Source organism: Blennius ocellaris, assembly GCF_963422515.1.
Source record: "Blennius ocellaris genome assembly, chromosome: 11".
Classification (NCBI taxonomy): domain Eukaryota; kingdom Metazoa; phylum Chordata; class Actinopteri; order Blenniiformes; family Blenniidae; genus Blennius; species Blennius ocellaris.
In genome coordinates, this window is record NC_137660.1 from 3037466 (window position 1) to 3051289 (window position 13824).

The 13824-nt window shown below is 53.5% G+C and overlaps 1 protein-coding gene across 1 annotated transcript in view; it reads right to left on the reverse strand.

Moving 5' to 3' along the window:
- lrrk2 (leucine-rich repeat kinase 2) overlaps positions 1 to 13824 on the reverse strand; it is a 143804-nt gene that overhangs the window by 129408 nt on the left and 572 nt on the right. The window contains 3 exon segments of the mRNA XM_080505514.1: positions 3020 to 3108; positions 5178 to 5287; positions 6659 to 6744. Coding sequence (XP_080361640.1) covers positions 3020 to 3108; positions 5178 to 5287; positions 6659 to 6744 — 285 coding nt within the window.

Below are 13824 nucleotides of genomic sequence, written 5' to 3' on the forward strand. Positions count from 1 at the left end.
AGCACCACTAATACTTCTACCAGGACCACTAATACTTCTACCAGTACCACTAATACTTCTACCAGGACCACTAATACTTCTACCAGCACCACTAATACTTCTACCAGCACCACTAATACTTCTACCAGCACCACTAATACTTCTACCAGGACCACTAATACTTCTACCAGGACGACTAATACTTCTACCAGGACGACTAATACTTCTACCAGGACCACTAATACTTCTACCAGCACCACTAATACTTCTACCAGGACCACTAATACTTCTACCAGGACCACTAATACTTCTACCAGGACCACTAATACTTCTACCAGTAACACTAATACTTCTACCAGGACCACTAATACTTCTACCAGGACCACTAATACTTCTACCAGTAACACTAATACTTCTACCAGGACCACTAATACTTCTACCAGCACCACTAATACTTCTACCAGCACCACTAATACTTCAACAGGACCACTAATACTTCTACCAGGACCACTAATACTTCTACCAGTACCAGTAATACTTCTACCAGGACCACTAATACTTCTACCAGGACCACTAATACTTCTACCAGGACCACTAATACTTCTACCAGTAACACTAATACTTCTACCAGCACCACTAATACTTCTACCAGGACCACTAATACTTCTACCAGTACCACTAATACTTCTACCAGGACCACTAATACTTCTACCAGGACCACTAATACTTCTACCAGGACCACTAATACTTCTACCAGCACCACTAATACTTCTACCAGCACCACTAATACTTCTACCAGGACCACTAATACTTCTACCAGTACCAGTAATACTTCTACCAGTACCACTAATACTTCTACCAGGAACGTGTTACTGTGTAACGGATGTAAATCTGCAGACGGTCTTTGACCCACCTCTTTGGGTCCAGGACTGTATAACTTTGGAATAACATATTTTACTGGTTTGTGACTTGTACATCTGTGTGTTGAAACCCACCCAGTGACTCTTTATTTAGGGTTTCTCCTTCTCTATTTAACCATTTCTGTGCTGAAAGTGTCTGTGCAAGGCACAATTCTGTATGGAATGGTAATGACAAAGAAGGTTATTCTAAAACGGTGGACACGTTTGGGTACATTGCACATGGAAAAGCTCCGATATGCCAGGAGGGACAGTCTCAGTAAATGATCAGACATTTCTGGCTCACCTTGACCACGACACACAACTTCACCACCAGTGGAGCTCAGAACTGCCCTCCACCTTCACCTCCACCTCCACCACCACCTTTAATACTTCTGCTGAGACGTTTGTGTCAGCGATGCAGCGGAATGCAACAATCATGGATTTTGAAGTGTGCCCTGCTTTTTTGCTTCTTTTTCGTGTAATGTTCTGTTTGCTTTTTCTCATTTCTGTTCTGTGTTTACTTAATGTATAACTTGTACAACATTTCAATAATAACAACACATAAAACAAAACGTGTAATAAGAAATGGACGACGTTCTTCCAGCAAAAACCTCTCCAGGTGAGTGGATTAGAAGTGCAGCTTTGGGATGTTCATCCCGCCAGTCGAAGCTCGTCTTGTATTCCAACCAACCCAGTAACTTCATTTGTCTTTGCTGCCCAAACACTTTTACTATTTGCAGCCAAATTCAACGACCCGTACAGACACAAATGTTCCAAGCGGCAAAACTGTTGTAGCCCAGTCCACACACCCTGGGACGGACTGGTGTTTCGCTCTGACGGTCCAAACCTTTGCACTTCGCCTTGAAGGACAAAGCCTTTTCTTCATCATTTCTGTCAGAATTTAGAGTGCAATGCCGGCGAGCAACGGGCTGATTGAGATGTAAAAATATTGACGAGGCTCTTTGCATTGACCATTTATGGTCAAACATGGGCGTGTTGAGGGCGGGAGTTGAACCGTCAACCTTCCAGGTAGATTATAAGAAGACGCACTGTTTTACCGATCCAAATGATTTTGGGCGCACACCATTTTCAGCTTTTTGAGCGTACATACAGTTTTAGTAGGAATTCTACCCACTGTTTCATAAATGAGGCCCCAGATCATGCAGTTTTTGATGTTTGTTTTGTTTTTCAGAAATGCGGTGTTGGCTGTGAGCTGAACGTCCAGACTCTCCCCGAGTTCAGTCCTGATTCAGTTCTCAACAAACCTGAGCACTGAAGTGCCCTCAGTCTTCTACGGAAATTATTCCATTAAATTATAGCTACCCTCTACCTCCCACGTTTCACTGTGAGGCTGTTCAAGTCCCCTTTTTCTGCTCCAGACTTGTTTTTTTAAACCTCAATCCAGCACCGTTGACCAATCCTAACCCTAACCATCTGGCTAGCAGCAGTTTGTATGACTGTCGTTAGCTTAATATCCCCGATGATGGCCTCCTGAAAGTCAATAACGTCCCCAGAACTTTAGGTCCTCCAGGCCTGAGTCACAACTTCCCTTACAATGATGTGAAGAATAGTGCCGCCTGTGGCGACAGGGCTAACGTTGGCATTTTCTTCGGCACGGTGGTTATCACTGGCGCTAGCGAGGTTAGCAGGACGGGAACTCTTACCAGTTTTCTTCTCCGTAGCGCCCCACGTCCCACATTTTCCCCTCGTCTGTCTTTGTCCCCTCATGTTTGCTGTAGTTCGATGTTAGATTACAGTCAAAAGTCTAAGAATTGTGGTGCTATTAAATAGGCTGAAATGTCCTTTACTCAGTCCGAGCCGCCTGAAGTCCAGATCACACGGTCGACCCAAAGGGAGGTTATAAATAGTTTTTATCGACACTGTCCCCGCAAAACCAAACATTCAAAATGATGCAAAACATGGAAACATGTATGAAAGGCTACAAATAGATCTGGTGTGTACCTGCTGATTCAGCATTTCTCTGTCTTTATTGCAGCCAAAGGTGAAGTGGCTCACATTATACACACACAAGCAGATTTCTATGCAACCAGGCAGTTTTAAGGTGGATCCTCTGCTCCGCCTCAATAAAGACCTTACTTCAGTATGGAAGCTTGTCTACAGGGTGCATGTTGGTGTCGAACCTGATTGCAGCAGCAGGGCCAGGGCTCGCAGTCCCACCGTGGTCACTCCACAGTCTGAGCTGTACTGAGCCAGCACCTTCAGGATCTGCCTGAAAACACATTCAGGCAAGAGAGAAGTTCACGTTATCATTTCATCACATTCTTTACCATTCACTCATTCTGCCATATTTAACTTGTGGTGTGAAGGTTTGGGGAAACACCTGTACATTTTCTACAAAAACGTACGATCCTACAGAAAAGAGCAATAAGAGAAATACACAATGTTGGCTTTCGTCAACACGCCAATCCACTGGACTCACTGTCGAAAACACTAACGTCAATTGATCTTGTGGAGTTTAAAACCATTAAAATAGATCAAAGAATAACTTACTGCTGGGTAACATTCAGCAATTGTTTCATGAAAGAGAAGGAGGTTACAACTTCAGCGGAAACCTAGTTTAAAACTCACAAAGTCCTTTATCAAATCAGAGGCGCTGACACCATGTGCTGATTCAGCGTCCCGGGTGAGACTTCTCTCCAGAGAATTGTAAATAGAATAACTGCTATAATCCAAACGAAAGCTGTGCATGAAAAACAAATGAATGTATGTGGACAATTGTTTCTGCTAATGCCACTCAAGTCCCTTTGGTCACTGGTGCAACCACAAGTCTCACTGTTTTCACTTCTCCGTAGCTCAAACAGCTGGAACTGTTTCCCTCATGCAGCTCAATTCATATTTTACCATTGTGCACAACCACTCCCATGTGAATCCCATGGAATTTAAAATGGTCATCAATCCTTTGATTTGCACGAGTCAAATCAATTTAATCATGAGGGATGAACTCAATGAAGAGACCAACGTTCTCTAATGTTCTCTAAACATCAAGTCCTTCAATTTGCCCCCCATATAAGCGATGCTTAATGTATTTTAATTTTTTAATTTATAGCACTCTTCCATCCCGAACTGACCCATCGGCAGGGGGAGCTGGTGGGGCCGAGGGTGTTGCTCAGGGGCCCCCAGTGCATGTTTATGGGAATGTGGGAGGAAACCAGAGCCCAAACACACAACGTGAAACCCGCCCACCTCCATAACCTGCAACTCAAATCTCAACCTCTGTAGAACCATTTTCAAGTGGTTGTGCAATAGCAGCCAACAGAATGGAGACAGAATGACGAGGGACAGAAAAAGGGGGATGAGGAAAAAAGAGAGCACAGCTTGTAACATTTTGGCGGCGCCGCCTTCTCCGGAGCTTATTTGTGACGTCGGTCACACGTCAGTGAACGTGGAAGTCACATATTTGCGACTGGATCATTGAGAAACCACATGTGATTGAGGCGTTGGTCGCCTGTGCAAAAATGTGGATTGTAATATTCAGACTGTCCCGACCCAGGTGGGATCGGAGCCACACGGGGCAGGGAACCGGAGTGGCGGCACGTTTGCCTGCAGTGAGGACGAGCCCCAAGAGACACCCGGACACCCGGACACCCAGTCACCAGACACCAGACACCCGGACACCCAGACACCCGGACACCCAGACACCCGGACACCCAGACAGCCAGACACCCAGACACCCAGTCACCAGACACCAGACACCCAGTCACCCAGTCACCAGACACCAGGACACCCGGACACCCGGACACCCGGACACCCGGACACCCAGTCACCAGACACCAGACACCCGGACACCCGGACACCCGGACACCCGGACACCCAGTCACCAGACACCAGACACCAGACACCCAGACACCCAGTCACCCAGACACCCAGACACCCAGTCACCAGTCACCAGACACCCAGTCACCAGACACCCAGTCACCAGACACCCAGACACCCAGACACCCAGACACCCAGACACCCAGACACCCGGACACCCAGACACCCGGACACCCAGACACCCAGACACCCAGACACCCAGACACCCAGACACCCGGACACCCAGTCACCAGACACCAGTCACCAGACACCCAGACACCCAGACACCCAGACACCCAGACACCCAGACACCCAGACACCAGACACCAGACACCCAGACACCCAGACACCCAGTCACCAGACACCAGACACCCAGACACCCAGACACCAGTCACCAGACACCAGACACCAGACACCCAGACACCCAGACACCCGGACACCCGGACACCCGGACACCCAGACACCCGTACGAGCCCCTGCACTTACTGATGCACTCCCAGAACCTCCCAGTCCTTCCCGGCCTGCAGAGGCCTGCAGAGCTGCTCCAGGGTCGGGGGGCAGATTTCTATCAGCTGACACAGCAGAGCCCAGCCCACCTGAGGAGACACAGCAAGTCTCAGTCAGCTGGAGACGTGAGGTTGTGGAGGAGGAGGAGTTTGGAGCTCTGCAGATCTGTGACGCTGCAGCAGCAGTCTCAGCCGGGCGGCACGCCGAGTGAATCCTTGTTGTTGTTGTTGTTTACATCCTCCGCTTGGAGGCAACAAGCTGCACCTGCAGCTTCCATGTTGGTTTCTGAGAGAGTGAACTTCCCCTGGCGAGCCTCCAGACACCGGAGCATCAGAGCAGCTTCGCTGTCCCAGCGTACCGTTTAGACTGTCCCAGGACAATCGTCCACACAATGGAGCACTGGCCAGCAGCGCCACGCCACGCCACGCCACAGCACGCCACGCCACGTGTTGCGACGTGATGTGACACAACATGACATGACACAACATGACATGATGCGATGCAACATGACGTGACGCAACATGATGCAACATGACATGACACAACGTGACGCGACACAACATGATGCAAAGCAACATGACGTAACTCGACGCGACGTGATGTGACACAACGTGACGCGACGTGACGCAACATGATGCAACGCAACATGATGCAAAGCAACATGACGTAACTCGACGCGACGTGATGTGACACAACGTGACGCAACATGATGCAACGCAACATGATGCAATGCAACATGATGCAACGCAACATGATGCAAAGCAACATGACGTAACTCGACGCGTCGTGATGTGACACAACGTGACGCGACGTGACGCAACATGATGCAACGCAACATGATGCAAAGCAACATGACGTAACTCGACGTGACGTGACGCAACATGACGCAACATGATGCAACGCAACATGATGCAAAGCAACATGACGTAACTCGACGTGACGTGACGCAACATGACGCAACATGATGCAACGCAACATGATGCAAAGCAACATGACGTAACTCGACGTGACGTGACGCAACATGACGCAACATGATGCAACGCAACATGATGCAAAGCAACATGACGTAACTCGACGTGATGTGACACGACGTGATGTGACACAACATGATTCGACGCGACGCAACATGATGCGACGCAACATGATGCGACGCAACATGATGCGACGCGACGCAACATGATGCGACGCGACGCAACATGATGCGACGCAACATGATGCGACGCGACGCAACATGATGCGACGCGACGCAACATGATGCGACGTGACGCAACATGATGCGACGTGACGCAACATGATGCGACGTGACGCAACATGATGCGACGTGACGCAACATGATGCGACGTGACGCAACATGATGCGACGTGACGCAACATGATGCAACATGATGCGACGCGACTTATATTCCCCTTTGAGAAACCTGAAACCCACAACAAGACAAGCTGAGCAGCGTGGAGACGTACCTGCTGGACCGCCTTGCTGCTGCCGTAGGACGACAGCATCACACTGAGGGGGACGTGGACGTCTTTTCCCTGGAACAACTCAGCAGCTGCAACACAACGAGGGTCAGAAGGACACCGGTGAACTGTCCCCACCTTCTCTGTCTCAGACTGTCTCACTCTGTCTCAGACTGTCTCAGACTGTCTCACTCTGTCTCACTCTGTCTCACTCTGTCTCAGACTGTCTCAGACTCTCAGACTGTCTCAGTCTGCATCCAACAAGTTGTTTTTAATTAATTAATAACCGGCTTGAGCAAAATTCCAACTTTAGAGTTTCAATTTAATTAATGTGAAGAATTGGAATTGGAATTAAAGGAAGTTGAATGAAACACATTGCAAATCAGAGAAATTCCTTCCAGACAAGGAACAGGAAGAATTTGTCTTAAATACTAAAAATACTTTTAAAACAAATAAACACAGATTCCCTCCATTTTGTAACATTGTTTTTATTTGAGAACACATAATAGTTCTTCATTTAGCACAGTTCTTAGGTCCGGGTATGTTTTGGTCATTGGATTTTCCATTCACAGAAGGATATTACAAAATAAAAAACTAGTCATTATTTGATTTTCAATTCAAAATTCAAAAATCTAAATTTCAATTCAATGGACTTTTCTTTATCAAGGAGGGACAAACGAAGCTTTAAAAACTGCCTGATTTTGATTTTGTTTCTCAAAACAAATAATAAAATCGTTGGACACAGGCCTGCAGTCTCCCGTCCGTCCCTCCCTGGTCTCTGGAGACACAGGCCTGCAGTCTCCCGTCCGTCCCTCCCTGGTCTCTGGAGACACAGGCCTGCAGTCTCCCGTCCGTCCCTCCCTGGTCTCTGGAGACACAGGCCTGCAGTCTCCCGTCTGTCCCTCTCTGGTCTCTGGAGACACAGGCCTGCAGTCTCCCGTCTGTCCCTCTCTGGTCTCTGGAGACACAGGCCTGCAGTCTCCCGCCCGTCCCCCTCTGGTCTCTGGAGACACAGGCCTGCAGTCTCCCGTCTGTCCCTCTCTGGTCTCTGGAGACACAGGCCTGCAGTCTCCCGCCCGTCCCTCTCTGGTCTCTGGAGACACAGGCCTGCAGTCTCCCGTCCGTCCCTCTCTGGTCTCTGGAGATACAGGCCTGCAGTCTCCCGTCCGTCCCTCCCTGGTCTCTGGAGACACAGGCCTGCAGTCTCCCGCCCGTCCCTCCCTGGTCCCCGGAGACACAGGCCTGCAGTCTCCCGCCCGTCCCTCTCTGGTCTCTGGAGACACAGGCCTGCAGTCTCCCGTCCGTCCCTCTCTGGTCTCTGGAGACACAGGCCTGCAGTCTCCCGCCCGTCCCTCTCTGGTCTCTGGAGACACAGGCCTGCAGTCTCCCGCCCGTCCCTCTCTGGTCTCTGGAGACACAGGCCTGCAGTCTCCCACCCGTCCCTCCCTGGTCTCTGGAGACACAGGCCTGCAATCTCCCACCCGTCCCTCTCTGGTCTCTGGAGACACAGGCCTGCAGTCTCCCGCCCGTCCCTCTCTGGTCTCTGGAGATACAGGCCTGCAGCCTGCGTCTCCCACCCGTCCCTCCCTGGTCTCTGGAGACACAGGCCTGCAGTCTCCCACCCATCCCTCCCTGGTCTCTGGAGACACAGGCCTGCAGCCTGCGTCTCCCACCCGTCCCTCCCTGGTCTCTGGAGACACAGGCCTGCAGTCTCCCACCCATCCCTCCCTGGTCTCTGGAGACACAGGCCTGCAGTCTCCCACCCGTCCCTCCCTGGTCTCTGGAGACACAGGCCTGCAGTCTCCCGCCCGTCCCTCTCTGGTCTCTGGAGACACAGGCCTGCAATCTCCCACCCGTCCCTCCCTGGTCTCTGGAGACACAGGCCTGCAGTCTCCCACCCGTCCCTCCCTGGTCTCTGGAGACACAGGCCTGCAGTCTCCCACCCGTCCCTCCCTGGTCTCTGGAGACACAGGCCTGCAGTCTCCCGTCCGTCCCTCCCTGGTCTCTGGAGACACAGGCCTGCAGTCTCCCGTCCGTCCCTCCCTGGTCTCTGGAGACACAGGCCTGCAGTCTCCCGTCCGTCCCTCCCTGGTCTCTGGAGAAACAGGCCTGCAGTCTCCCGTCCGTCCCTCCCTGGTCTCTGGAGACACAGGCCTGCAGTCTCCCGTCTGTCCCTCTCTGGTCTCTGGAGACACAGGCCTGCAGTCTCCCGTCTGTCCCTCTCTGGTCTCTGGAGACACAGGCCTGCAGTCTCCCGCCCGTCCCCCTCTGGTCTCTGGAGACACAGGCCTGCAGTCTCCCGTCTGTCCCTCTCTGGTCTCTGGAGACACAGGCCTGCAGTCTCCCGTCCGTCCCTCTCTGGTCTCTGGAGACACAGGCCTGCAGTCTCCCGTCCGTCCCTCTCTGGTCTCTGGAGATACAGGCCTGCAGTCTCCCGTCCGTCCCTCCCTGGTCTCTGGAGACACAGGCCTGCAGTCTCCCGCCCGTCCCTCCCTGGTCCCCGGAGACACAGGCCTGCAGTCTCCCGCCCGTCCCTCTCTGGTCTCTGGAGACACAGGCCTGCAGTCTCCCGTCCGTCACTCTCTGGTCTCTGGAGACACAGGCCTGCAGTCTCCCGCCCGTCCCTCTCTGGTCTCTGGAGACACAGGCCTGCAGTCTCCCGCCCGTCCCTCTCTGGTCTCTGGAGACACAGGCCTGCAGTCTCCCACCCGTCCCTCCCTGGTCTCTGGAGACACAGGCCTGCAGTCTCCCGCCCGTCCCTCTCTGGTCTCTGGAGACACAGGCCTGCAGTCTCCCGCCCGTCCCTCTCTGGTCTCTGGAGATACAGGCCTGCAGCCTGCGTCTCCCACCCATCCCTCCCTGGTCTCTGGAGACACAGGCCTGCAGCCTGCGTCTCCCACCCGTCCCTCCCTGGTCTCTGGAGACACAGGCCTGCAGTCTCCCACCCATCCCTCCCTGGTCTCTGGAGACACAGGCCTGCAGTCTCCCACCCGTCCCTCCCTGGTCTCTGGAGACACAGGCCTGCAGTCTCCCGCCCGTCCCTCTCTGGTCTCTGGAGACACAGGCCTGCAATCTCCCACCCGTCCCTCCCTGGTCTCTGGAGACACAGGCCTGCAGTCTCCCACCCGTCCCTCCCTGGTCTCTGGAGACACAGGCCTGCAGTCTCCCACCCGTCCCTCCCTGGTCTCTGGAGACACAGGCCTGCAGTCTCCCGTCCGTCCCTCCCTGGTCTCTGGAGACACAGGCCTGCAGTCTCCCGTCCGTCCCTCTCTGGTCTCTGGAGACACAGGCCTGCAGTCTCCCGCCCGTCCCTCTCTGGTCTCTGGAGACACAGGCCTGCAGTCTCCCGCCCGTCCCTCTCTGGTCTCTGGAGACACAGGCCTGCAGTCTCCCACCCGTCCCTCCCTGGTCTCTGGAGACACAGGCCTGCAGTCTCCCGCCCGTCCCTCTCTGGTCTCTGGAGACACAGGCCTGCAATCTCCCACCCGTCCCTCCCTGGTCTCTGGAGACACAGGCCTGCAGTCTCCCACCCATCCCTCCCTGGTCTCTGGAGACACAGGCCTGCAGTCTCCCACCCGTCCCTCCCTGGTCTCTGGAGACACAGGCCTGCAGTCTCCCGTCCGTCCCTCCCTGGTCTCTGGAGACACAGGCCTGCAGTCTCCCGTCCGTCCCTCTCTGGTCTCTGGAGACACAGGCCTGCAGTCTCCCGCCCGTCCCTCTCTGGTCTCTGGAGACACAGGCCTGCAGTCTCCCGCCCGTCCCTCTCTGGTCTCTGGAGACACAGGCCTGCAGTCTCCCACCCGTCCCTCCCTGGTCTCTGGAGACACAGGCCTGCAATCTCCCACCCGTCCCTCTCTGGTCTCTGGAGACACAGGCCTGCAGTCTCCCGCCCGTCCCTCTCTGGTCTCTGGAGATACAGGCCTGCAGCCTGCGTCTCCCACCCGTCCCTCCCTGGTCTCTGGAGACACAGGCCTGCAGTCTCCCACCCGTCCCTCCCTGGTCTCTGGAGACACAGGCCTGCAGCCTGCGTCTCCCACCCGTCCCTCCCTGGTCTCTGGAGACACAGGCCTGCAGTCTCCCACCCGTCCCTCCCTGGTCTCTGGAGACACAGGCCTGCAGTCTCCCACCCGTCCCTCCCTGGTCTCTGGAGACACAGGCCTGCAGTCTCCCGCCCGTCCCTCTCTGGTCTCTGGAGATACAGGCCTGCAGCCTGCGTCTCCCACCCGTCCCTCCCTGGTCTCTGGAGACACAGGCCTGCAGTCTCCTGCCTGTCCCTCTCTGGTGTCTGGAGACACAGGCCTGCAGTCTCCCACCCGTCCCTCTCTGGTGTCTGGAGACACAGGCCTGCAGTCTCCCACCCGTCCCTCTCTGGTGTCTGGAGACACAGGCCTGCAGTCTCCCGCCCGTCCCTCTCTGGTCTCTGGAGACACAGGCCTGCAGTCTCCCGCCCGTCCCTCTCTGGTCTCTGGAGACACAGGCCTGCAGTCTCCCACCCGTCCCTCCCTGGTCTCTGGAGACACAGGCCTGCAATCTCCCACCCGTCCCTCTCTGGTCTCTGGAGACACAGGCCTGCAGTCTCCCGCCCGTCCCTCTCTGGTCTCTGGAGATACAGGCCTGCAGCCTGCGTCTCCCACCCGTCCCTCCCTGGTCTCTGGAGACACAGGCCTGCAGTCTCCCACCCGTCCCTCCCTGGTCTCTGGAGACACAGGCCTGCAGCCTGCAGTCTCCCACCCGTCCCTCCCTGGTCTCTGGAGACACAGGCCTGCAATCTCCCACCCGTCCCTCTCTGGTCTCTGGAGACACAGGCCTGCAGTCTCCCGCCCGTCCCTCTCTGGTCTCTGGAGATACAGGCCTGCAGCCTGCGTCTCCCACCCGTCCCTCCCTGGTCTCTGGAGACACAGGCCTGCAGTCTCCCACCCGTCCCTCCCTGGTCTCTGGAGACACAGGCCTGCAGCCTGCGTCTCCCACCCGTCCCTCCCTGGTCTCTGGAGACACAGGCCTGCAGTCTCCCACCCGTCCCTCCCTGGTCTCTGGAGACACAGGCCGGCAGTCTCCCACCCGTCCCTCCCTGGTCTCTGGAGACACAGGCCTGCAGTCTCCCGCCCGTCCCTCTCTGGTCTCTGGAGATACAGGCCTGCAGCCTGCGTCTCCCACCCGTCCCTCCCTGGTCTCTGGAGACACAGGCCTGCAGTCTCCTGCCTGTCCCTCTCTGGTGTCTGGAGACACAGGCCTGCAGTCTCCCACCCGTCCCTCCCTGGTCTCTGGAGACACAGGCCTGCAGTCTCCCACCCGTCCCTCCCTGGTCTCTGGAGACACAGGCCTGCAGTGTCCCTGATGGACAGAGAGGTGATGAACCTCCCTGCCACAGAAGGATGATCATAAAAAGTGAGGACAGAATATTGGAGAAAAGATGAAATATGTTTCACTTCTCTTGCCTTTCCTGCAGAACAAACTGCAGGACACCACTGACTCATCCTCAACATGAACAGGTGTGTTGGACTTGGATAAACAATAGTTATTGCATGGAAATATATTTTCATGATACACAAATTGAATTTATAGATTATAAACAAAGGCGTATTTTTTGCGTAGCTGCTGAGACATGTTTTGTTCTGACATGTTTTTGTTTTTTTAATTGAATTGGAATTTGACAGAAATAATTAGTCCAACTTGGAATTTAGCACAAGCCTTGTCTCCTGCTGGTCCTGTCCAGCAGCAGGAGACATCATGATGTCTCTTCCTGGTCCTGTCCAGCAGCAGGAGACATCATGATGTCTCTTCCTGGTCCTGTCCAGCAGCAGGAGACATCATGATGTCTCTTCCTGGTCCTGTCCAGCAGCAGGAGACATCATGATGTCTCTTCCTGGTCCTGTCCAGCAGCAGGAGACATCATGATGTCTCATCCTGGTCCTGTCCAGCAGCAGGAGACATCATGATGTCTCTTCCTGGTCCTGTCCAGCAGCAGGAGACATCATGATGTCTCATCCTGGTCCTGTCCAGCAGCAGGAGACATCATGATGTCTCTTCCTGGTCCTGTCCAGCAGCAGGAGACATCATGATGTCTCTTCCTGGTCCTGTCCAGCAGCAGGAGACATCATGATGTCTCTTCCTGGTCCTGTCCAGCAGCAGGAGACATCATAATGTCTCTTCCTTGTCCTGTCCAGCAGCAGGAGACATCATAATGTCTCTTCCTTGTCCTGTCCAGCAGCAGGAGACATCATGTCTCTTCCTGGTCCTGTCCAGCAGCAGGAGACATCATGATGAGACAGAGCTTCTGATGTCACAACAGGAAGAGACGAAGCGTCTCCCCATGTCCCTGCCTTTATTAGACGTTTTGTCCACAATGTATTGTTGGTTTGTTTGTATCTAGCAGGTGGAGGAATTGATTGTTGGTTTGTTTGTATCTAGCAGGTGGAGGAATTGATTGTTGGTTTGTTTGTATCTAGCAGGTGGAGGAATTGATTGTTGGTTTGTTTGTATCTAGCAGGTGGAGGAATTGATTGTTGGTTTCCCAACTTAACATTTCCCTTCGGCTTGGTTGTTTCTCATGTTCCTGTTTACAGTCGTGTCCAAAGTTTGTTTTACAAGTCAATGCTGTCTTCTTTAGTCCGTCTTCATGGACTGTCTCTGTTCTCTCACTTTTAAAAGCTCTTTTATGCTGCAGCGGGTTGTGAGTCTTGTTTTCCTGGACGTCTCTCTGGGACAGTCTGCAGTCAGTCTGTTTGCTCTTATTCTAAACCACATAGAAACGTTTGCACTCATTTGGGTCTGAGAGCTTATTTATTTATTAATTTAGTTCCATCATGTGGTTCTGAAGGTTCTTCCTGGTTGTTCTCAGTCATTGAACTGAGCTCAGTGTCTCTGGTCTATTTCTGGTTTCACGACCGTCTCATGTCTTTGTTGTTGGTCAACTTCCTTTTCTCAGGTGACGTCATGAATGTTTCTGTTCCTTTTAGCTCCGGTAGTGAAAGTGTGACAACTTTAGGTGAAGACATGTCCTGAGTGAGAAGACGAGTTGAGCTGACAGTGAAACGCAGATGAGGAAGAGGAGCTCCTGTCCCTGTCCCTGTCCCGTCCCACCTCCTGTCCCTGTCCCTCCTCCTGCTCCTGTCCCTGTCCCTCCTCCTGCTCCTGTCCCTGCTCCTGTCCCTGTCCCAGCCCCTGTCCCTCCT